This window comes from Lepidochelys kempii, chromosome 2 (assembly GCF_965140285.1).
Source record: "Lepidochelys kempii isolate rLepKem1 chromosome 2, rLepKem1.hap1, whole genome shotgun sequence".
Classification (NCBI taxonomy): domain Eukaryota; kingdom Metazoa; phylum Chordata; order Testudines; family Cheloniidae; genus Lepidochelys; species Lepidochelys kempii.
The window spans coordinates 221,985,331-222,007,970 of record NC_136381.1 but is presented as its reverse complement, the minus strand read 5'-3'; the positions used below and the strand labels follow the sequence as shown (position 1 = coordinate 222,007,970).

Here is a 22,640-nt window from a genome sequence, read left to right as displayed (position 1 = left end):
AAGCTAGCAGACGATCTGGCCAGATAGTTTTGAATAATTCTACATTCACAATGTTTCAATAATTCTAAACGCACAACATTAGATAAAGACTAGCTATGATTGGAATGCATATATTTTTCCACAGCTTTTCTGTTTAGGTATATGCAGGGAACACTAGAGGGCCACAACATTCCATGCTTTTTATTGCCATATCTCTACCCCTACCCCTACCCCTCCCCTGTGTGTCTGTGTGCGCATGTGGGGTGGGGGGAGAGAAATCTAGGACTATGCCTACAAGCAAACATTATTGCTACAGTATTTCATATAATCTTTTTGTTAAGTAAAGAATAAGGATGTAGCCATCTCATGCAGCAGTAAAGAAGCAAAGATGAGTCCTATACTGATCATATTTGTACATCAACCTTCCTAAGCATGATGGAATTAATCTACTTAAATTAATGTCTCTTGTTTACAGAGGCTCTTAAGTATTGGATTTCAATTCACATTTAATAAAAAGTTACCTTGTAGAGGCCAAAAAAGCCTAGGTCCCGTAATACAGTGAGGGCACTAACTCGTGGACCAGTGGTAATTTCGCCAGCCACCTGCAATCGGATCTTGACAATTTCTAGTGGATTTGTGAAGATCACTTGCGAACCTCCAGCCTGAAAGTAAAAGGGGAAGGGGAAAGATGAACATGCGAACACATTAAACTGTGAGTGGTGAAGATCTTGCAACATTCAAGAGAAAGAAGTTTCATTCCTGGTACAGTCAGCTAAGCCATTACAAATTATGGATTTTTAGTAGTAATTAGTTAATGCATTATAATCCACAAGGTCAAACATCTACCCCCACTCAATGTGGAGGATGAGGGAACGGAGAAGGAGAGAGATATATTAGTAACATTGCAGTACATCAATCAGACTAGCTCAGTTGTACCACAGTACAGACACTAGCTCAGTTGCTGTTAGAAGAAAACATTCAGCAACATCAATTTTCACAATACCAACAAGCCAAGAACGTTGTAAAGCAAGTAATAAAATGAAAGGAAGAATTAATAACTAAGTAAAGAAACTGAGATCTGCCTGCCAGTACTTAAACATGCTACTGAAAAGCAGGGTCTGGCAGGATCTCTCTCACAATTCTGGCACTCGTTCAGAGAACACTAGAGAACATATGAATTTAGAGCAGTGAATTTCCTATGCTTTTTAGAAGTTACGAAACTGCAAAATTTGATCATCATCAAATGTCATTTTAGTCCGTCTTCAGGAATCTGTTCACAGGATCATTATTTTGTTGCAAAACATTAGTTATTTTGCAGCACTGCAAGAAGTTTATTAATAAAAAAATCTCTCTTTGTAAACTGGGTTTATATATTCTTTTTAAATCTTACAAATGGATTTAAACTACTTGTAACGGTCTTTAAAATGGACAAGTATTTTAGAGTCTGAACTAGTTCTGTTAAAGTTAATCTTAATCAGGATAACTACTGCAGCATGCAGCCTTTTCACTTTGACTATATTGACAGATCTGGTTAAAGATTCATTCCTGCATCAAAATTACAAAAAAGTATTACATTAAATTAAGTAGAAGCAATATTATTCATTCAAACCCCAATCCAAAGTTCTGAGGACAGTTTTTCCAACACATATCAATTTGCTTATACAACAAAAGTATTATATCCTGCTTCCGTACCAGGTATGCTACCACATTTGCATGAAAAGCAAAAACTAATGCAAAAAAAAAAAAAATCATATTTTAGAATGAAATAGCAAAATCAAAGTAGCCATAAATGAAAGAGTAGCATATCTGAAGCACTATGGGCACCTGTTCGGGGGGAGCGGAGAAGAGGCTGCAGGTTTTTAAAATTAATAATGGCACACATTAACCATCTTCCAACAAAAAGTGTGCTGTAACGCTATTTAACTAATACACCAAAGAAACAGCAAATGGCATACGCAACTATTCTTGCCTCCCGCTTAGACTGCACTTATATTGTGTGGTTACAAATTAAAGTTTTTACATAACCTCCAAAACATCCCTAATGTTTCCTATTTTGACCATAAAAAGCATGCTCTTGTGCAGCTCAATTGGTTTTGACTTTCAAATTGGCATAATTTAGCTGCCTCTACCAAACCAGCATACTGATACGCATAAAACTGCTATTCTTGTTGACAACAGAAATCAGAAATTTTTCAGCATGCACTCTGACCTCAATTCTGTATTTTAATGAGAAATACTCTTCAAACAAAATATTAGTGATAAAACAGCCAGTCTGCTGCAATCACAGTTTCCTCCCGATCGACACACCTCCCAAAAAATCAGGAAACAAAATTCTTGGAAAGCCTTTATGGTGACTCATAAATAAAAAGCTATTTTACATAAGCTTCACTTCATGAGGCACAATACATACTAAGTATTCCTACATGCAATTAGACATTTTTCCGTTTGAGGAAGAGAAAAATCCTAAATGTAATGTGTTATATTCATTTGTGAATATACATCATCACAGACCTCCTCTGAAAAAACATTATTTTAAGCCTTACCCCTTTTCTTTTCACCACTTGGTTTCCAGAGTTAGCTATAAGTCAGTGCTCCTGCTTTACATAAATCTTCAGTCCTTGGCACAATCTTATGTAATTTTTCTATACTTTAGTTTTAAAGACATTTGTTCTTGTAGAACAAAGATTTTTTAAAAAAGGTAAAAGATTTGTCCTAGCACAGTATACTATAACTAAAATTCAGACTTCTCAACCCTTTTTTGAGGATCAGATAAACTTCATTCCACCTATATGAACAGATTTACATTAGTGCAAAATAAACTATTTTTTCTGCACATTTTTCTCCAGACCTAATTTCCTTGCAGTTCACTGTGTCCTGACTGAATGTACACATATTTCTTTTATTTTCACTAACAGGAAACCAAATATCAAAATCCAAAAGACGACGACAAAATGGAAGTTCAATTTATAAAACTGAAAAAAATGCTGAAAATGTAAATCTGAATGCCAGAGCAAGGATACAGATTCAGTTCTGAGGAACAATGAAAGGTATGTATAAAGCAGATGTGTCTTTCTGAAATAATATATATATATATGACAAAGCTGTGTCTTGTAGTTCAAGTCTCAGAGTTGCACGGCCACTTACGACATATACAGAATTAAGTGTTAGTGACTCTGGGCACTTACCCTTCCATTGAATCAATTTCCAATCTGCAAAATGGGGATTCTACCACTTAGCTTCCTCATATTGGGAGGTTTAATTTGCTTACATTTGTAAAGCACTCACGGTATGTCTACACCGCAATGAAACACCTGCAGCTGGTCCATTTTAGCTACTGTAGACGTTTGAGCTTGGGCTGGAGCCTGAGCTCTGGGACTTCGTGAGAGAGGAAGCTCCCACAGCCCAGGCTCAAGCCTGAGTCCAAATGTCCACACTGCAATTTTACAGTCCCCCAGCCTGAGGCTCACGAGTCCGAGTCAGCTGACACAGGCCAGTCGCAGATGTTTAAATTGCCATGTAGAGACACCCTCTGGGGTCTACAGACAGAAGGTGATATTAGAAGAGCAAAGTATTACTGAGGACCCAAAAGCCAAATGGTGATTACTTGTTTATCCTGCCCATATAGAAGGTTTTAAGAAAAGGAAGACTATTCTGTAGAAACAGCTTCAAGTGGCAAGTCCAAGAAAATACTCTTAGAGAGGTTAACTAGAACCCCTAAAACATCTTACAACTTTTGTCATTTGTTGAGCTTACCTTGCACACAGATTTGACCAAAGACATAGCAGCTGTACCTCGCTACAAAAGTCCAACCGTTAACAGTTCACAGTTATGAGCTAGACTGTACTTGACTAAAAGGTTCAAGATACGTTTGCGTACATTTTTTCCACCACACCCCTTCTTCACCAGCTAAAATTCCAAGGCTGTATGAACACCAGCTCGCACTGGTACACCTCCAGTGGTAGCACTGCCATACACCGGTGTGGAGTTCAACTAGCCCGAAACGTTGGTATCTACTCTATCCTAACACCAATGGTGGGAAATTTTAGGAGGAAAGGGCTAATGTGTAGAAGGCCAGAATAATTCCTAATTAAACCATTCTCTACTTGTTTAGTATTGATGGGCCTTTCTACCGTATGAAAGCCTCACAAACATTAAAGACCATTTCCTTACAACACACCTGTGGAAGAAAACTCAGTCTTCACTCTTAGGTTATTTGCAACAAGTCAGACAATTTATTCATGCAATTGCAGGAAAGACAGCAATTGGACAGTGTGTCTCTCCTTAGGCAAATCTTCAAAGTACAAACAATATAAAGCAATATGTATACCCTTTCGTTACATATAGCTGTGTCCTGTTTATACATTTTTCTTCCCATTATCTTAGTCAACATTGCATTCCATTCTTATCTTAAAGCAAGGTCCCTTGTAGTTTTCCCATCCGCCTTGCACAAACCCCCTTTCTACAAATCTCGTTATTAGGGTTAAGGTTGGCCTGTTTCTTGCTCTGTCTCTTAACCAAACCAAAATAACTGCACACAAATCCTCTTTTCCCTTTCACACTTCCACACACCTATCAGGTAAGTATCATTATCCTCATTTTACTAATAGGGAATTTGAAACAGAGATTAAGTTAGACACTCAAAGTCACAAACCAATTCTGTGGCAGAGCCAGGAACAGAACCCAGTCCAGTAGCTGTAATCACAAGTGTATCTGCCTCTCTTTATCCACAACAGGAGAAACAAGACTAGCCACTTTCATCTGTTTTCTCCAGTACACCTTAGTTGCTGGTATTGTCTATTTACGGAACTCACTGAGACAAAAACCTCATGTAAAATATCTTCCTGTCATTTTTCTTTTAAAAATGGTCAGGGGCTTTAAATCCATTTTTTGTAATCTTTGCAGTAGAAAATTATTTTAATATTGCTGGAGCCTGCACAAAAAAGGCAGACTTTGTAAACAATATGCTTAGTCAAACCATCAAAGAATTAAAAGCTATTAAATCCAAAATACTTAAGCTTAATTGTCTCCCCTCTATGAGCACTATACAACATGATCCCTTCTGGGTAAATTTTATTAACAGTTTAATATACGTTTTACCTTTTAACTATACCCTGATAACACCCATTTTTTCTTCATTTAGAGTTAAAAATTTACATTCCGCAGGATTTCTGAATTTCTTTCTACTTCATCTAAACTACTATTTAAAAGTACAAATGCTTTAGTTAAAAAAGTTAAACACATTCCTTTTCACAGATCCTAACATTCTTAGGTTAAAAATTCCTTCACAACTAATGAAGACAAGCCTTCCATAGGCTGAGTTATAATTGTGTCAATACAAACCATGGATGGGCTCAACCTCGCTGCATCCAATTGCTGGGTTGAAATTCTCCTCCTTTCAAAATCATATTTTAAATCTCATTCATTAACCCATAAGGATGCTACTATAACATAAATCAGCCCAAAAATCAATCCTGCCATTTATGTCCTACTTCAGATAAACAGAAGAAAATCTGCAGCCACAGTAGTAATGTCATCCTTAGAGGAGTGTGACCAATGTGTGGGAATTCACCTCAAAGTGCTGTATAGCAAATCCTTTGCAGGTTCTGCAAACTACACTGTACTGCAATGATCCAACAACTGATGTAAAGACATAACTTATTTTTATTGTTTTTAAAGCATCACTTAAACTTACAATTTGAGTGGTTTTTAATGATAATATATTAATGTTTATACTCTCTATTTGATGGAAGGCATGAGACTAAAAGTTGAATATGTCCATCATCCAAGAATTATACATAACACACAACTGTACAAACCATGATGACTATAAAATGATTAACGTGCCTTCATATATGGGCACAATATAAAAAAATTGCACTTTTAAAAAAATATAAGTTAATGTTTTCCTCTTTACAGTTCCCCATAAGTGACACTACTCTGATCTTGGAGTTTATGACATTATCAGACCACCTCTAAATGGCAGTATAGCCTTGTACAGTAGTCTAGATGCATCTATCATACCCCTTCTCCTAATTTCACTCTGCTTCTCTGGGTGGAAAAGGAAGAGTGGAAAAAGTCTATGTATTTTTCTTTTGTTTACAAGAAAATGGGGTTCCACCCCATGGAAAAAATATTAACTCAATACACACCACTTTAACTACACATCAATGTAAGAAGCAACTTGTCTGTTTTATACTTGACTACTTAGGTCAAAAGTCACCTAGCTGTGCTGTAAGTATTTTACAATCATAAGTAGGATTTCATCACCGCCACATTAAAAAGAATGGGAACTTCATGTCTTAGTGTAACTGGAGTTTTTTACACCTATGGACTAACTGAGACCCTTCTTCACAAGTGGAAATTGCTAGGAACTCATTGAAAAGATCAAGTGTAAATTCAAGCTTAACTTCAGGAAGCAAGTTCTGTGGATTTGTACGTGGTGTGAATTTAAATGACCCCTTGCCCAAATGAAGATTTCTCCTTCCACAGATTTTTTCAGTAATTGTGAAATGTAATTTTAACTGCTCTGACCTCCATCATCTCCAACCCATGATCTCTTTTACACTCTACTCTCGGCAAAGGGTATTTGGAGATTGCTTACACTTTACAGCTGGCTGGATATCTATTGTCACTTTTTCCTCCTTCAAGTGCCTCCTCAAAACTCACCTCTTCTGTAATGCATGCAGGAAAGTACAACCAAAGCTTGTGGAGAGTTGTGATCACTACTATGGACCAGCTAACAATTGTGCATATCATATTATAGTTATTTGTTACCCCCTTCCTCAACCTCCACCCTGGACTGCTCATGTGTTCCATTCTCCTGTCTTGGTTTTAGACATAAAGCTCTTTGGTGCAGGGACTGTCATTTATTATGTTGCTCCACACAATGGTTGTGGCCTTCAGGCACTACCAAAATACAGAGGTTAAATCACTCTGGATCAAAATATTATTTTGTAACTAGTATGGCCTATCAGAGGGGTCCTATGCTGGTAGCTATAAGAAATATGTCAAAATTTCTCAATAGTTATTGCACAGTGTTGCCTAGGGTATAGTAGTAATTTCCTATTATAAGGATGGAGAAATAATGCAGTAAATGAGAATCAGTACTGCCTTTTTAATGGCAACCATTGTTTTTATTTATATATACATACACACAGATATATACACACACACACTGCATATATATATATATCCCATCCGTACCTTGTACAAACACATAGTAAAGAAGATCCCTTCCCTGAGGAAGATAAGAAACTAAATAGACAAGATACACAAAGAGAGAAAGGAAGAAGCATCATCCTCATTTCATATATGGGCAACAGATTATGTGATTTGCCCGCGGTAACGCAGACAAAACCAGACACTCAACCTAAGATGTACCGAATCCCAGTCCAGGGTCTTAAAACAACCTTAGTCTCTTCAAAAGTCCTGTTTCACAAATACCAAAAAAATCAAAAGAGGATCGCTATACATGCCCTTACACTGGGCATCTCCTTTCCTATCTACAGGGTTTTGGAGAAGTCAGCTCTGTCCCAGATTACTGAAACCCACGCTTGAAAATTGTGCCAACCAGCTAGGAGGCCAGATAGACTTCAAGACACATTTTCATAAGAGCACTTGAGGGGAAGTATTTTGGTGAGAACAGCTTGTTCAAAAATTTCAGACAAAAAGTTTATTATTTGAAAAGTGTCTTTTTAAAAATGAAAGATTTAATGATTTTTTTAAAAATTCCACTACTTTTTCACATTTTAATCTACATTTTTATCAAAATATTTCATTTACTGAAAAGCAGGATTTTTCAGTAAACTGATTATTGAAAATCCAGAAGCTCAGTAGATGAAAAGTCTTGATAACCATTTTGATAAAGTTTTGGCTAAAAAGAGGAGTTAATTTTGGAGGGGGGAAGAAGGAGCCATTTCAAATAATTTAAAATGGAAGTTGCTTCACTTTTTTTCATAAAGTTCTTTTTCTATTTTTCAACCAGCTCTAGGGGAGATACCCAGAACAGTCAGCTCTTGACTTGACTTCTTTGTCCCTTCCCAGTTGCTGAGAAGGATGATCCACGTATCTCCTGACTGGTAGGAAGGTGGAGAGCTCTACTCTTTCACCAACTACTGCTCACCCTCTTCCTGGTTGTACTATCTATAGAGGGGTGTGGATAGCATTCTCCAGCAATGGGCATTGTATGCAGTACATGTACATTTGCCACTGAAAATGTGCAATACACCTGTGATCACCACCACTTGGCTCACTCTGCTTATGACTGGACATTGATAAGCCCAGCAAAGGAGCCAGACTCATAATGACAGGTCGCATTTTCCCAGTCTGTCGCTCCTTTGAGGGGTAGTTATTCCAATTCTGGTTAAAGGTTTTTAGTTTGGATAGTCTATACGGCAAAGTTGCCACACTGCAATCTCGAACACTTAAAGCTTCCTCAGTGTCCATATGTAGCAAAAACTGGGGAACATGCTCCCTCAGACATTCACATTAAACAATCCATAAACAGAATTGAAGTTAGTCCTGCTTGAATAATTTCTGAGTCAAATAGATACAAGTTGCTGAGATGTCTTCACCCTCATTTTTTAACAACACGGCTAAACAGAAAACGGTGGTTTATTTACAAAGCTCTGACCAGTTCTGCAATGGAAAAACAGTAGATTTGCTATTTTCCACTTTACAGGTAAAACTGTTCTTCAGAAGGCTAGCCAAGAAATCGAAGTGGAGCCTACTTGATTGGTGTTATAAAAGCAATTAAGTTACAGCCCTGTCAAATATGTTAACATCTGGCTCTGCCTGCTGTACTTTTGTCTATTTTGACTACTAGTGGTATCATTTAATGATTTACAGACCTTCCATGCCTTAAGGCATGGTAGCTGTATTAAAACTATAATCCATTATTTCTTGGTATTATCACATAAGTATCTTCCCGTTTCTATTAGATAATTGGATCCGAATTCCTGATTTGGATTTAAGATTTTAGGTTTTTGGACCTGTACTGGTTAACACTAAAAATTTCAGCTTCCTTTAAAAGGAGGATTGGAAAGTGCAATGCAGATAAAGGTAATTTAAAACAAATTATATTTTTGGGTTTATAAAATATCATGTCAATACAATAAACTTTCACAATATAGTAGTAAAACAATGTTTTAAATATTTAAAATGTGCAGAACATTAAGCACATTCAATGAAAAAATTGGATTTTATAGTCCAAAAAGATTGTATGCTTTAGGTTTTGGAAAATCTAACTTTAAAACCATGCTGCCCCTCCCCCCGATTGTTTTATGATCTGTAAAATATACATTAAATGAACAAGCCTAAAATAAGAGTATATATACTGCAGAGAAATCATCACTTGGAACAGGTATTTTGTGTGTGTACATGAACATGCCCTATATACTTTAAGAAAGGTAATTTTAAACAAATAAGGGTGGGTGAAAGATTCAGTGAACTGGTGGGAGAAAAATCCAAAACTACAAGGAAAGGTGGCTTGGAATTCCTCATCTAGTCTGAAGGGTAGATGGATAAATATATACCACAGTCTCTCCCTCTCTTATAAGAGGACTTTCTGCTACAATTACCTGGATAGAATATTATGTTACTTTATACTGCCACCACTCTTCAACACAACACCTAAAACTAAGGTTGGATGAACAATTAATTGGAAACAATTCAAATGTAACGGTTTTAAAGCACATCTGGCTTTACCAAATAGTACCTCTCAAATTAAATTGGAGTCTAGATCTAGATATATGTACCAGAGGTTAATGTTTTAAATATATAGTTAAAATGTATTCACACACAATAAGTCATAGAAGAAGGCCATACACTTAACAGCTAAATGTAAATTAAGGGATTTTTAAGCAAATAAATAAATAGGCAGCTTTAATTTCAATTGGCAATGAAAATAAAGTTGGATCTTCCCCAGTTCCTCCTTAAACCAGAAAAGTGAATCTTGGGTTTTTATATGCATGTGCAACTCCCATTGACACTAATGGAAGTTATATGCATGTATCGATGGGAGAATAGACCTCTTAGAGTTAATCTGTTAAAGAGTTCAAAAAAGTGTACTCAGTTTCCTTTCAAAGTTAATATCAGCAATCATAAAGAACACCATTATTTCTCTAACAACCTTAATACACTTATGAGAACTTTTAGCATTAAGAAGAATGAGGCTGTTCTATTTTCTCTCTGACACACATTTTTTTTCCTGGCATATAGCTCTGAGTTTCTTTTTATCCATAACCTAGATTTCTCAGCCAAATATAATAAATTTATCAGTTGTAAGTTTCTGCACACGGAAAACAGAAATGGCACCTCCAGTTTCCTTTAGTCTACAATCTTGTAAGAGTTTCTGGATTCTTGCAGGCAAGACATCCAAGAAGGTTCTGGCAGTTGTAATTCTCTAGCTCTGTGCCTTGATTACAATATGCTAGAGAGAGAACACAACTCACAGGACACCACTAGACTGACCTTTATTACCTTCAAAAACAAAAGCAACTTTGTAAGTAACAGTATTAAGAATTTGCAGTGGGATTGATTATTTATCACAACTTCCATGGAATGTTAGTGCATTTACCTTTTATACACTATTGTTGACAAGAATTTTGCACACTTTCTAGTTAAGCAAACCCTAAAATTCTATAACATCTAATTTTTACGTTCCATGGGAGAGTTGGGATTATCCATGCAGGTCTAGTATGTCTCAGCTTTATTACTATAAACATAAAACCTCTAGAAATATATAGCTAAATCTATCTCAACAACTTAAATAAAAACAAGTCTGTACGGGAGCTGTAATCGTACTGTGCTACATGATTTAAAATCAGCTAATAGTGAGGAGACACAGATGCTGTGTTGGGAAACACTGTATGTACTTGCACATTAAGGGAAGAACAACATTTTGCTTTGTAATGTTTCTTACAAAGTTTCAGGCTACTGATTTATATGGGTGTTTAGAGATTTTGTATAGGCATTTATTCTAAGTCATACTGCTTATTTTTCCTACTCTTGCTAACAATCCAGTGACCAACTGTTTGTATTTTTTATATATATTTTATTTTCAGCAACTTAAATGTCTGCTCCTACTTCCAGAATTAACACAAGTTACTCATTTTGCCACCACTTCATTTACAAAAAAAACTAATATTTATGCAAGCAAGCAGAATATTCATCCCAACGTTTTATGACACAGACGTCTTCTTAAAAAAGTCAGTCTTACTTTAAATCACAATGCAACTGGAGTTTTTACTCTGTGATTATGATCCAAATGAGACAATGATTCGTGTTACTGTATCAAAAAAATTATTTAATGTCTTAACCAGTAACAGCCCTAAGTGGCTATGTGCAATATGAATAACCATTTTTCAAAATAAAATTGGCTTTCTACATTTTGTTGGTCCCCCTTTTCCTTTCAGTCAATACTGTGGTATGTATCATTAAAGCAGGATGGCCTCAGACGCCAGTAGCTTTCACTGGAACAGTTACCAATGTGAAATAACTTGAAAGTTGGGAAGAAAAATGTTTTCTTTTGGAAGCCTTAAGCATATGACTACTACAAAAGGAGCTCAGCCTCTGTCACCCTGCACCTAGCCATAAACTCACCCTTTTATTATGGTCTCCTTGCAGGTAGCCATAATATTAGGACAATTTCGTGTAACATGTTTTTGCATTTTTAAAGTTGAGGAAACTAACCTATATTTTCTGCATAAGTCTTTAGAAGATCTGAATTCCAGGCCCACCGTATCACTGGACACTTTACTACATCTTGGAAATGAAGATTTGTACTATTATAATAGTGTAAGGGACTACAAAGAATTCTCAAAAACCACAAATGAAGTTAGGAGTACCAAATAGGTAAGGACCATATCTCTTCATGGCTGAGAAGCACCAGGAAAATTACTGCATTAAATATATATTAATAAATCATAATAAATAATGGCAACAGTTTGATCTTATAATAATAAAATTCCTTATAAGTGAGGAAGCAAAATTTAGCACTTCTGATTCAACAGAGTGATTTACACTTCAACTCTCCTTAAACCACTGTATCAAAATAATCTATAAAGGTTACAGTTCTCTTTTAATTGTGTTCTAGGAATTTTTTTTATTTTCTTTTAATTTTAGACAAACTACCACTTTCATCTTCACATAATAAAAGCTATGAAACAGGCTGTTAGCTGAACTAAATACCATGAGGTCATGAAGCAAAGATCTTTCTGCATTTTTTTGCAGGGGAGAAAACAGTTTACAAAACAGAAAAAGGCTTGTTCAATGAAACAAGCAGCTTTGGTTACAAGTGCAAAAGTCAGCCATGTGTACTAATTCTCAGTAATTATGATGCAAGGTGAGCTCCCCAGGGACTTAAAAGTCAACGCCTAGCAATGGTTGGGCGAACAGCAGAGTGGAACTGCTCATGTGATACTGAACCCTTGAAAGCCCTTTGTATTACCAAAGAGACAAATATATCTACAGAGCTGCTTGGTCCTCCCACTGTGCTCAGAGCTGGAATAAAAAATAAATACCCAAGTTTATTACATGAAAAAGTGTAGACGTTCCTGCTTAATCAAATATTTCAGACCTAGGAGATCAGAGAAGGTGACCAATATTTTTAAATGTAAATTTATCACCCATTTGTAGCTGAGATCTGAGCATGGGGAGTGGAAAGCTGGTCTGACAGCTTTCCCCTACAAAATTCATCTTAATTGGCTGCTCTAATTTAGGATCAATTCTGATATTCTTGGAATCCTGTAAACTTCTGTAGGATAATGATTAAAAAAAAGCTGTAAGAGTCTTGACACGCTATATACCACTGTCTACTTGCCTCCCACATGGGGGATTATCAATGTTTTAAGTAGACATAAAAGACAAGGGTGGACTTTTCCAAAGAACTCTCTGCTCCCATTGAAGCCAACAACTAGCATCACTTCTAAAGACAATCTGTGCTGTAAATTTGAAGGGGATGCACAAATACAAAAAAATGAGACCACCTGCAGGAAGATAATACAAGTCACAACCTATCTACCTGGCACTAAACTGTATCCTTAAGTGAAACACTTGAATTAAGGAAAACTCAAGGCACTCTGCCACCACATCTCCTACCAGAACTTTATGCAGAATCTCAATTAACTTTATATTTCAAATACCAACTGGGATAATCCAACATTTACAGCACATTTAAAATAGGTCCCAAGCAATCTTCCTCTTAAAGCAGATCCTTAGTTTACAATGAACTATTGAAAAAGGCTTGCTGCAGCAGTCTCATAAATGATAGGTTACAGTGAAAGAACTAGTGTTACCTGCACTATATAAAAAAATTCAAATCTGCCAATAAAACAAATCAGGCTAATTTAGTGCATTTTCATGTTGAAAAGATGCACTGAATTCTATATGACATATGCACACAACTAAAAATGTTCTAAATGGGAGGGGGAAACATTTCTGTATCCACAAGTACTTTATTGCATTTTCCCTTCAGTCAGTGTGTGCTTTTATTTGGGTCTTTAAAGGCCCACATTCTTTTTTTTTTTTTTTTTTTTTTTTTTTTGAACGCTCCTAAAGTTACAGAACAAGGGGATCCTACCTGGCAGTCTGCGACAGGTCAGTGATCAAACAGAAGCAGTAGTCAGACAGCAGCCAAATCCTGCCTCATCCCATGAGAATTACAGAAAGCCGGGACTTCTCAGTCTGTACTACATTCAAACAACTGCACCCTGAGGCTCCGATAATCATAATGTGCTCTTTGCAAGCACATACAGCATGAATCTCTGCACTACTGATGTTAAGATAGAATTATTTGTTTTTAAGTTGTTCAACATAATTTTCAGCACAGATAGAAACTGCTTTAAAATGTGACCTCATTTGTCTTATGACAGCAGAAACTAAGTTAGATTGAAAATATACCAGCACTGCTCTGCCCCAGTGATCAAAGCTAGTTTAAATAAACAGTGTTCTTTATCTTTAAAGTGCACTAGTCTTTGAACAAGAGTTCATTTTACTTAAAGTATTTATATTCGCTTGAACAAAATCAATACACCAGATAAAGTGAGATATAGTATGACTAGATAGAACTAAAGTGTAAAATAATGAATAACCTGTATCTCATTCTGCATAAGATATTATTCTGTGCAAGAAAAACAGTCTTCTAAACTATGGTGGGTTTTAAATACAGCCTACATTCAGGAATGCATTATGCAGTAGTTAACATTACACAGCCTACGTCTCCTATGAACGCAAGGAAGCATGAGTAGTGTTTGCCATTTACAAAGCCAGTATCACTGCAAAAAGTGAAAATTAGTGGGCGCAATATAACATCAGGAAAAAAGTGACATTGCACAGTGGGTGCCACAATGAAATAATGCACTAATTATTAACTTCTGGAAAGGTTAGCATGAATCCTATTTAGGACATAAGCTGCAGCCAACGTGCCTTTATTAAGGAAACAATTCTAAGATGTGAAGAATTACACAAATTAGTTAAAAGGCAAGAATCATACAAATGTTTACCCTTCCACATCAAGAATGGGACTATCTAGGAAAGAATTGAGTTGCTCTAGTAGATTCTGTCCTTGTACTGGATCTGTGGTTAAACAGAAACCTTAGTCCACAAAATTTAATGTTATATAGTATATTTTAATCTCTCCCAAAAGTAGGAAATGTAAAGAAGATACTTACACAGCTGCCAGCAAGAATTTCTGCTGCCAGTGGGACAGAACGATCTTTGTTCATAAATTTGTCTCTCACAAAATCATTAACCTTAAAAACAAGGATTTATGAAAGCTGGTAAATAAGGAGTGAGAAGCACATAGTAATTACAAATTTAGTGCAATTAAAAATGCAAATAAATCCAGATGTTACATCTATCAAGGTGCCAGTCATAGATATTAAATAAAATCTTATGTAATATATGAAATATTGTAAAGCTGACTGTAGTACTGTTCTTTCAAATCAACATATTATTTTAAAGATATATGAAATAATCATAAGTTTCCATAAGAGTCTCCAAAATGGTAACTGAAAGCTGTTTTAAAATTGGATTTCGAGATACAATACATCTTATAGCAATGTTAGCTTAATGAAAAAGAAACATTATCACTGGCTTTTGTGTATAAACAATGCATTATGATTAGTTTATAATGAGAAATTCTTTAATGCCTTCAAAATATTCAGAAAATCTAAAATTACGTGAGCTAAAGAGCAAGTAATGTACATAATAGGAATACATGCAAACAGGTTCCTTTCATATCAGAGTTCCATTGTTGCCAGCATTCTTTTATATTAATCTAGGAATTAAACAACTGCTGTGGGGGAAAAAAAATCTTATTCCTTTGTGAGAAGAAACAAAATCAAGGCCTGGGCTACTTCAAAACAAACAGAGGAGTAAAACTAGTGGGTTAGGGAGACTTTGTACATTTTGAATCAAGCCCCCAAATGATAGGTTTAATCAGCCCCTTTTCAGAAATACAAGTATGCTGCTTGTACACCACTTGCAGTGCCCATGGTTGAGATCTGAGCAATTGCCATACCCTTTGGAAGTAAAACCTCATCTAACAAAAAACATGGAATATATTCTAACACACTAAAGCACAAAAACTCTACGTCTCCTCATTGGAAATTCAGACATACAAATGATGGCTAAAGGCTAGAACCCCCACTTTCAGACTTACAGTAAGTTTTATGGCCTTCTCTGGGGCTACTCCCAATAATTGTGGTAAAAGACCTGTAAACACACAAAGAGAGCTTAAATGTATTAAATAACTTCGTATTAGCTAAACAAATCAACGGCTATATGCAAAGATCACCACACAGAAACGAGGGCAATTTTTTAGGCAATTTTCTGCTATTACATTTAATGAGTACTTAAACATTCCATTTCAAGAACAAACTTCTTACTGCCACATGAAGTCAAAGCAACTTCCTATCCATATTTTAGTTACTTTGCACTTAAACTAATATTAGTGATTTAAGAAATTTATATACCAAGGCAGGTTTACCAAAATAATACTGTATTCTTCTCTACACATCAAAATTTGTTCTGTTATTTCTTCAGACAAAAGTTAAGGTAATTCGGCAGTGTGAAACAAGTTATCTGCATTTCAGAAATCAAGAGAATAAAGCATTTTGCTGGCATGAAACAATAGCATAAGGTGGAATGACCTAAGGGGATATGAAAGAAAGTAATGCAAAACAGCCAAACATGTACAACTGCATTCTTAAGTCGAGCACTTTGTCTAGAGCGCTAATTCTCGAAGCTTAGACACTGGAAGTTATATTATTTAGATACCAGTATGTGGAATTTCTGATTTCTCTTAACTGAGCTGCACTATACAGTTGGAACTGAGAGTCTCTAGTCAGCACAGCCTTGTTGAATTAAAGTGAACAATCTATTTTTGTAAAAGTTCAGCTGAAATGATCTAAAGAAGTTACAAAACCTTACAGAAGGGATATGGGGATTTCAAGTGCAGCACTGTGCACAGTGAAAAGGGAGTGTGATTTACAGCACTATTTACATACGTGAGAAGTAACCCTGTGAGCAAGAGTTGCAGGAGCAGGCCTGAAGTATTTCAGTAATGTACACAGTACTTCTGGGTAAATTACACTAAATCTAACATTTGCAATTCTCATGTTTGGGTGAAGAGGCTACAACTATAGTTCTATGTCTAAGGAGCCTGCTTGCCAAAGGGCTTTTTTGCCACCAAACTGGATGTTTGGATGACAAATAGGATGAAAAATACATTAATCTGACCCAGAGATATTTTTTCTTTTCTGTCTTGCTCCAACCCTCCAGCTTTTCTGGTTGCTATTGACATTTCCTGAGAACAGTATCGTTTGGCTTGCTGTTTCAGAAGCAGTCAAACTATATTCTGCATGTCAAGAAATAGTCGGGTATTTATTAATTATGTGCATCATAACAAGCACACACACGTACATGTCTTCACACAAAACAATTATGTTAAAACAGCATTACAATTACATTGTTCAACAGTCAAACGAAAGAAAATTCCAATGGTGCAAATGCATGTACAGCTAGCCAAAAAAATGGGAAAATTTTGTGAAGGCAAATTGTCCACATTTGGCTGAAGAATTTTAAATTTTGAATATTTTCAATTAGTTCTAGTTGCATGTGCAACCTTAACTCTGTGTTCTTTGCAAATACACTCTGACAATGTGTGATCATGTAATGAATGACTACTTGTTCCACAGGACCCCGCCTCATTCAGCCAGTTGTGCACAATGAATGAGGCAGGGACACATACTGAATAAGACTGAATTCTAACAATCCATGTCTTATTTTGGACCTAATTCTATTTGCAATCATCACTTTATAAATATAAAGTAAATCTGAATTTACATCAGCATAAACAGAGTACATCTGGACCTTTCCTGGATATAACGACAGTGCATGCACACTTCACACACTCCATCTCAAGCCCAATGAAATCAAGAGAAAAATTCCCATTGACTCTGATAGATGTGCAGTGACAAAATATTGGGAGATCGTTAATTTAAAGAAATTGTATATATTCAGTGTCCAATTTTTGGAACCCTTATAATTGGGACAAATGGAACTGATTTTCACTGGACAGATTTGGGAACGGTCACTTTGCCATATTTTTTCTATCCCAATTGTTCAAGGTAGTAAAGGTACTTAAAAAAAAAAAAGCAAAAATGTGTTTATCCTGGCAAAAGTCATTTCTTCCCATCTGCCTTCTTCTGCACTCAAAAAACCCAACTGAATTGTTTTCACTCAAGCTTTCCACAAAAATTTACCTGAGAGAGGAAGTTTCAACCCAAAAAGTGAAAATTATAAAACATCTAAAAAACCCAAAACCCTTCATAGTATGAGAATACTTAGGCAATTTTAATTAGACGTGTTGCTGTGTGTGCCACCTATAAAATATTATATATAATAAAGAGAAATGCTACTTAATAGTAGTTTCCCCATATAATCTATGCACATATTAGGTTTCTGACCTCGCATTATACTAGGGCTCTGAAAGAAGGCAAAGATGGATATGGTAAAAAAAAGTAGTATTACAAATTAAATTAAAAGCTTATGGAATCAGAGAAAAAAATTTCAAATCAGTATATATCAAATCAGCACTATAAACTGTTTCTGCTTCATTTCAGTAGTGGGGGAGACAGGTCTTATTAATCAAAAATATATTATAGGTTTCTGTGGATGATCAGATCTTGGTTTCACACCATGCTTTATTTTTATTTTTTTAGTATCAGCTAACTATACCACACAAACAGTGAGTAAGTGGGACGACTTGTTGCTCCATCTATGAAAAATGCTTGAAACCCCTATGACACACAATGCAGAGTTGATAATTGAACACGGCAAACTTTCCTCTTACATGATTTACACAGGAAAACAGACAATATGAGAGTACTACCACTCCATAAATTAGTACCCAATTGCAAGTTTCCAGAAAATGAAGTTTCTATCACAGAGATCCCATTTCATTAGTAGTATGAGACACATGTAAATTCATATGGTGACCAAAAGGCATGATTAAAGTCTATAGATCATGAAGTGTTGGGGGGTATTGTGGCACTGGAGGGGTCATCTTTGGAATTAAGAGAAAAATAAAGTCCCTATCATTTGGTCAAAGATCCCAGGTCTCTCCCCTCACCTCAGTAGAAGGGGTATTTCCACATTGGCACCTTAGAAAGTTACAAAAAGTATGTACCAGTGTTTATATTGTGCCCATAATCACTGTCATGTAGGTGCCTTCCAAGTGACACCATCCCAATTACCCTGAGAACTGAACTCTCTTTAAAGAAAATTTAATGCTCTCTTTACATCCACAAGATGGTGTAATTTATCCTTATCTGAGATTGGTGGTTTAAGATATGGTATTTCTGCTCTTTTAAAAATTGGAGTGGAAATAAAAAAATCTCTGTTTGCTCCAGTGAATGGAAAAATGTGATCTGTTTAAAAAATATCCAAAGTAGGGTCTGGAAGACCTGCTTACTTGTCTGACACTGCAGTGCACAGAGTATCTAATGCCCAACTATCTCAATTCTGAATAATTGCACTGTTAACAGAGTTCTTCAGATTACTGAAGTTTCCACTGCTAACAAACATGGCTCTGAGCGCTGCATATTATCATAAAGAGCCTCAGTTATTGAACAGTGGGACATATGTGCTACTTTAACCTTAAATACTGAATTTACAGGGAACTACAGACAGCAACATGAAGTGACATGGGAAGTTTTTCTGTCAAAGTAAGCATAGTGCTATATAGCAGGTGAATGTACTAATCTGTAAATTCGTCCCTCAAATTCTTGTCATCCCCCCTCAGCATCCAAACCTAACTGGAACCTCTTCAACCTCCCCTCAGCTGCCAAATTTTCCCAGTGTACTTTTGTCATACACCTGGCAATCAGGTAGCAGCCCAACAGCCATTGCAAGTAGCTAGAGGGAGTTCCAAATTCTTTAATAAATTCCATCTATATTCATCTTTAAAAAGGGAAGTTACACCACGGCAAACTTCAAACAAAGCATTTGTACAAAATGCAGTTTACTTTGCCAGCAAATTGCCTCTACAATGACTGTGTTGTTCAAAATAATCCAGTTTCTTCTCCTGTTTAAGCCTGAAATGAGATCATAATCCTGTGTTTAGGGCATTAACACTGTCAAACTGATTGCAAATTCACCGTTTCAGAATCTACTTCAAGATAACAGAGATGATGGGCTATGGTCGAGGAAGCTCATAAACCCAGTATTACTTGCCTGAAAACTGGCAAAAGGAGCAACACAGGACAATGTACAAACAACGTGATGAGCAAAAGGAGTTTATCTTTATGCAGGACATGTCTGATTTCCCCAATTTGAAATTCTCTCTGTGTTAGAGCGGTTTATACAATTTGTCAGAAGAAGATATAATGGAATTCTCATGGCATCCTGATGGCACCAATTTGCTATTTCGGAAACGCAGGTAAAGCAGCTGTACACTAGGAAATTAAATTATATTTTTCATCTAATAGTTGGGCATTTTCTAAGGTTTTGGTTGCTAGAAACCCCTAGCAAGAAGAAAATATCTGTCACCATTCTTTACTAAATTACTAGGCTTGATCAAAAAACTCATAGCACATTTAGCTACCTAGTCATTAAATATCCATTGTGTTTAATCTACATAATCTGTGTCTATAGAGGAATTAGTCAACCAACATCCAATAATAAAAAGCACACATTACAGCGGTGGCGCCCAAACTTTTCCTGCTGTGCTCCCACCGCACACAAGTAATGAATCTGTCCATGCTCCCCTTCCATTACTGCACAGCCCAGGATTCCTCAGCAGAGGAGCATGGGCTGAGGTGGAGTGGGGGCAGAACTGGGGGTGGGGGAGGAGCTGGGGCTAGAGGCAGAGCTGGCCTTCGGATGGAGAGGAAATGAGGGCGGGCGGAACCATGGCTGGGGATGGAGCTGCAACTGGATGGCACTCCCTCCCTGCCACCCCATGGGTGTTGTCCCAGGCCCCGTCGCACCCCCCTCCCCGAAAGTTCCTTCACACCCCTTAGGGGGGCATGCCTCAGGGAGCACTGCGTTACAGGGAGAGTGAGTAGCAACACCTATTATTAAGGTTGAGACAAGGTAGGTTTTTATTGGTATTTATTGGACCAACTTCTGTTGGAAGAAGGTACAAGGTTTCAAGCTGCACAAAGCTCTTCCTCAAGTCTACATCACCACTGTAAACTATTATTACAGTTGTCTAACACTTTGTATTATAACTCTGTTTTCTGTTGCTTATAACTTTGTCAAACTGTAATCTGCTGGACTGAAATTGTCTATGCTTCATTTGTGCCTCAGGTTGAATTTCTTACGGGAAGTCAGACCAAAAACAACAGTTGTTTTCAGAAATTATGTTCAGTCACTACAGTGTCACGTATGCTTACTCTAAAAAGATATCCAAAATCAGCTTCAATCCAGGTTTGTATGAGGGCAAAATAGGAAATGAAAGTCGAATCTTCACTGATATGTGTCAGAGGAGCATAAACTACCTCTGGTAGTGTACTTAATATGTCTGATTCCAGAAGAAGAGTAATTTACTTTACCTGTGTGCCACCACTGGAAAAACTGCAGTCACGTGTATCAGTTTATAATTATCTGTGACAACCTATCCATAACCTGAAGTAATATTGTTGATGTTTTTTCTTTTTGTGTCAATACTTGAACCCAGCAGTCTCTTGGATTCTGAATTGGAGCCATGGCTGGCAAGATAACAGGGGCTGGTGTACATAAAAGATGACCAACTCTATTCCGTGGACAACATGTGATCAGTCAAGCACATGCTGATGGTCCAAGAAGAGCTAGCTGTTCACATGGTATTGACTTTCCTTCTTGTTTTCAGCCAAAAGAAACTTAACAGATGGGAGGGTACAATAAAATGAAGAGCAGAAGTAGATGGTTTGATTAACTTTTGTCAAAAATTACAAGATGCTCATCATACTAAAGACTGCAAAAGGACATCAAAGCTTTTCTAATGCTAAGTTTTCCCTGTCAGCAATTGCTGTAGTTGCCACAGCAGTGCTATACAATTGCAGATGGGAGGGGACGTGGTCCACGACATTGTGAATGAAGAGAGGAAGAGGCCCCCAAGATAATTTCTCAATTAAGATGTGCTTTGTACTATGAAAAAGTTCACAGACCCCTGACCTAGAAGAGAGTTGTGACTTAATATTAGGAGCAACAAGTCTGATCAAAGACATTTAGACGACACAAGCATAAACCAGGCCCAGAATATTAGTTTTTTCCCTTTTTATTCAAGCCCCAACAACAGAGACTGAGGAATTCAGGTTGGCAGAAAATTTTTTTTAGTTTATTATATATTATATATGACATTTGGAAACTGACCTCTGTACAGTCCAAAGAAGCCTTCATAACGCAGCACTTTCTTAAAGCAATCAAAGCTGTTTTTGTACATAAGTTCTCCCACAAATGACCCGGTAGAGCGCTGGTTTTGCATTCGAGTTTTCACCAGATCAATTGGATACACTGCAGTAGCTCCAACAGCTGCAAATAAAATTTGATGTGTGGAAAAGTGTTTTTCTGCATCCGTTTTATTTTTTTTAAACACATTCTATGCTTATATCTCAATAATCACTTGTGTCTTTTTCATCTACAATATAAGCTGGTTCAGTAAAGGGGAGTCACAGTCCATTTTAATTAAAAGTGCATATCATAGCCCTTCCTCATCATTAGCCTGTCTCTTATGAAACCAGTCTGGTGACAAGCCAGGCAGAAAAAACACCTGTAAATCTCGGATCACTTGCCAGTACAGAAGAAATTATACAACAGGTTCCCCCTGCTCTAATTCTCTCTCAGAGTTATGGCTCAAAAAGAAAGATAGGCAAGGCTTTATCTTCCTACACTTAAACAGGAGAAAGAAAGACAGAAAGATGCAAATTCTTGCACTTATCCATGACTAACCTCCAGCAATTGAACCCAGGGCAAACCTGTAGGCTGATTCTGCTATCTGGATGAGAATAGGGCGAGAAACATCACCTGGAGCTTTCTGCAAGGGGAGGGGTTGGGACAATGAGAAGAGTAAAAAAAAATTAGACTACCATTTCACTACAGTAAATCTTATAACCAGATAGATACGTGGACAGTAGATATGTGTAGAGTGAAGCCAATGTCAGATACCACTAGGTAAT

The 22,640-nt window shown here is 36.7% G+C and overlaps 1 protein-coding gene across 2 annotated transcripts in view; it reads right to left on the bottom strand.

The window, feature by feature from the left end:
* SLC25A13 (solute carrier family 25 member 13) overlaps window positions 1-22,640 on the bottom strand; it is a 131,778-nt gene that overhangs the window by 17,198 nt on the left and 91,940 nt on the right. For both annotated transcript variants that reach the window (XM_073333879.2, XM_073333880.2), the window contains 5 exons: window positions 22,414-22,498; window positions 21,838-21,996; window positions 15,641-15,693; window positions 14,649-14,729; window positions 501-641 (listed from right to left, as the gene is read on the bottom strand). In XM_073333879.2, the coding sequence (XP_073189980.1) occupies window positions 501-641; window positions 14,649-14,729; window positions 15,641-15,693; window positions 21,838-21,996; window positions 22,414-22,498 (519 nt within the window). The remainder of the gene's footprint in view (window positions 1-500; window positions 642-14,648; window positions 14,730-15,640; window positions 15,694-21,837; window positions 21,997-22,413; window positions 22,499-22,640) is intronic.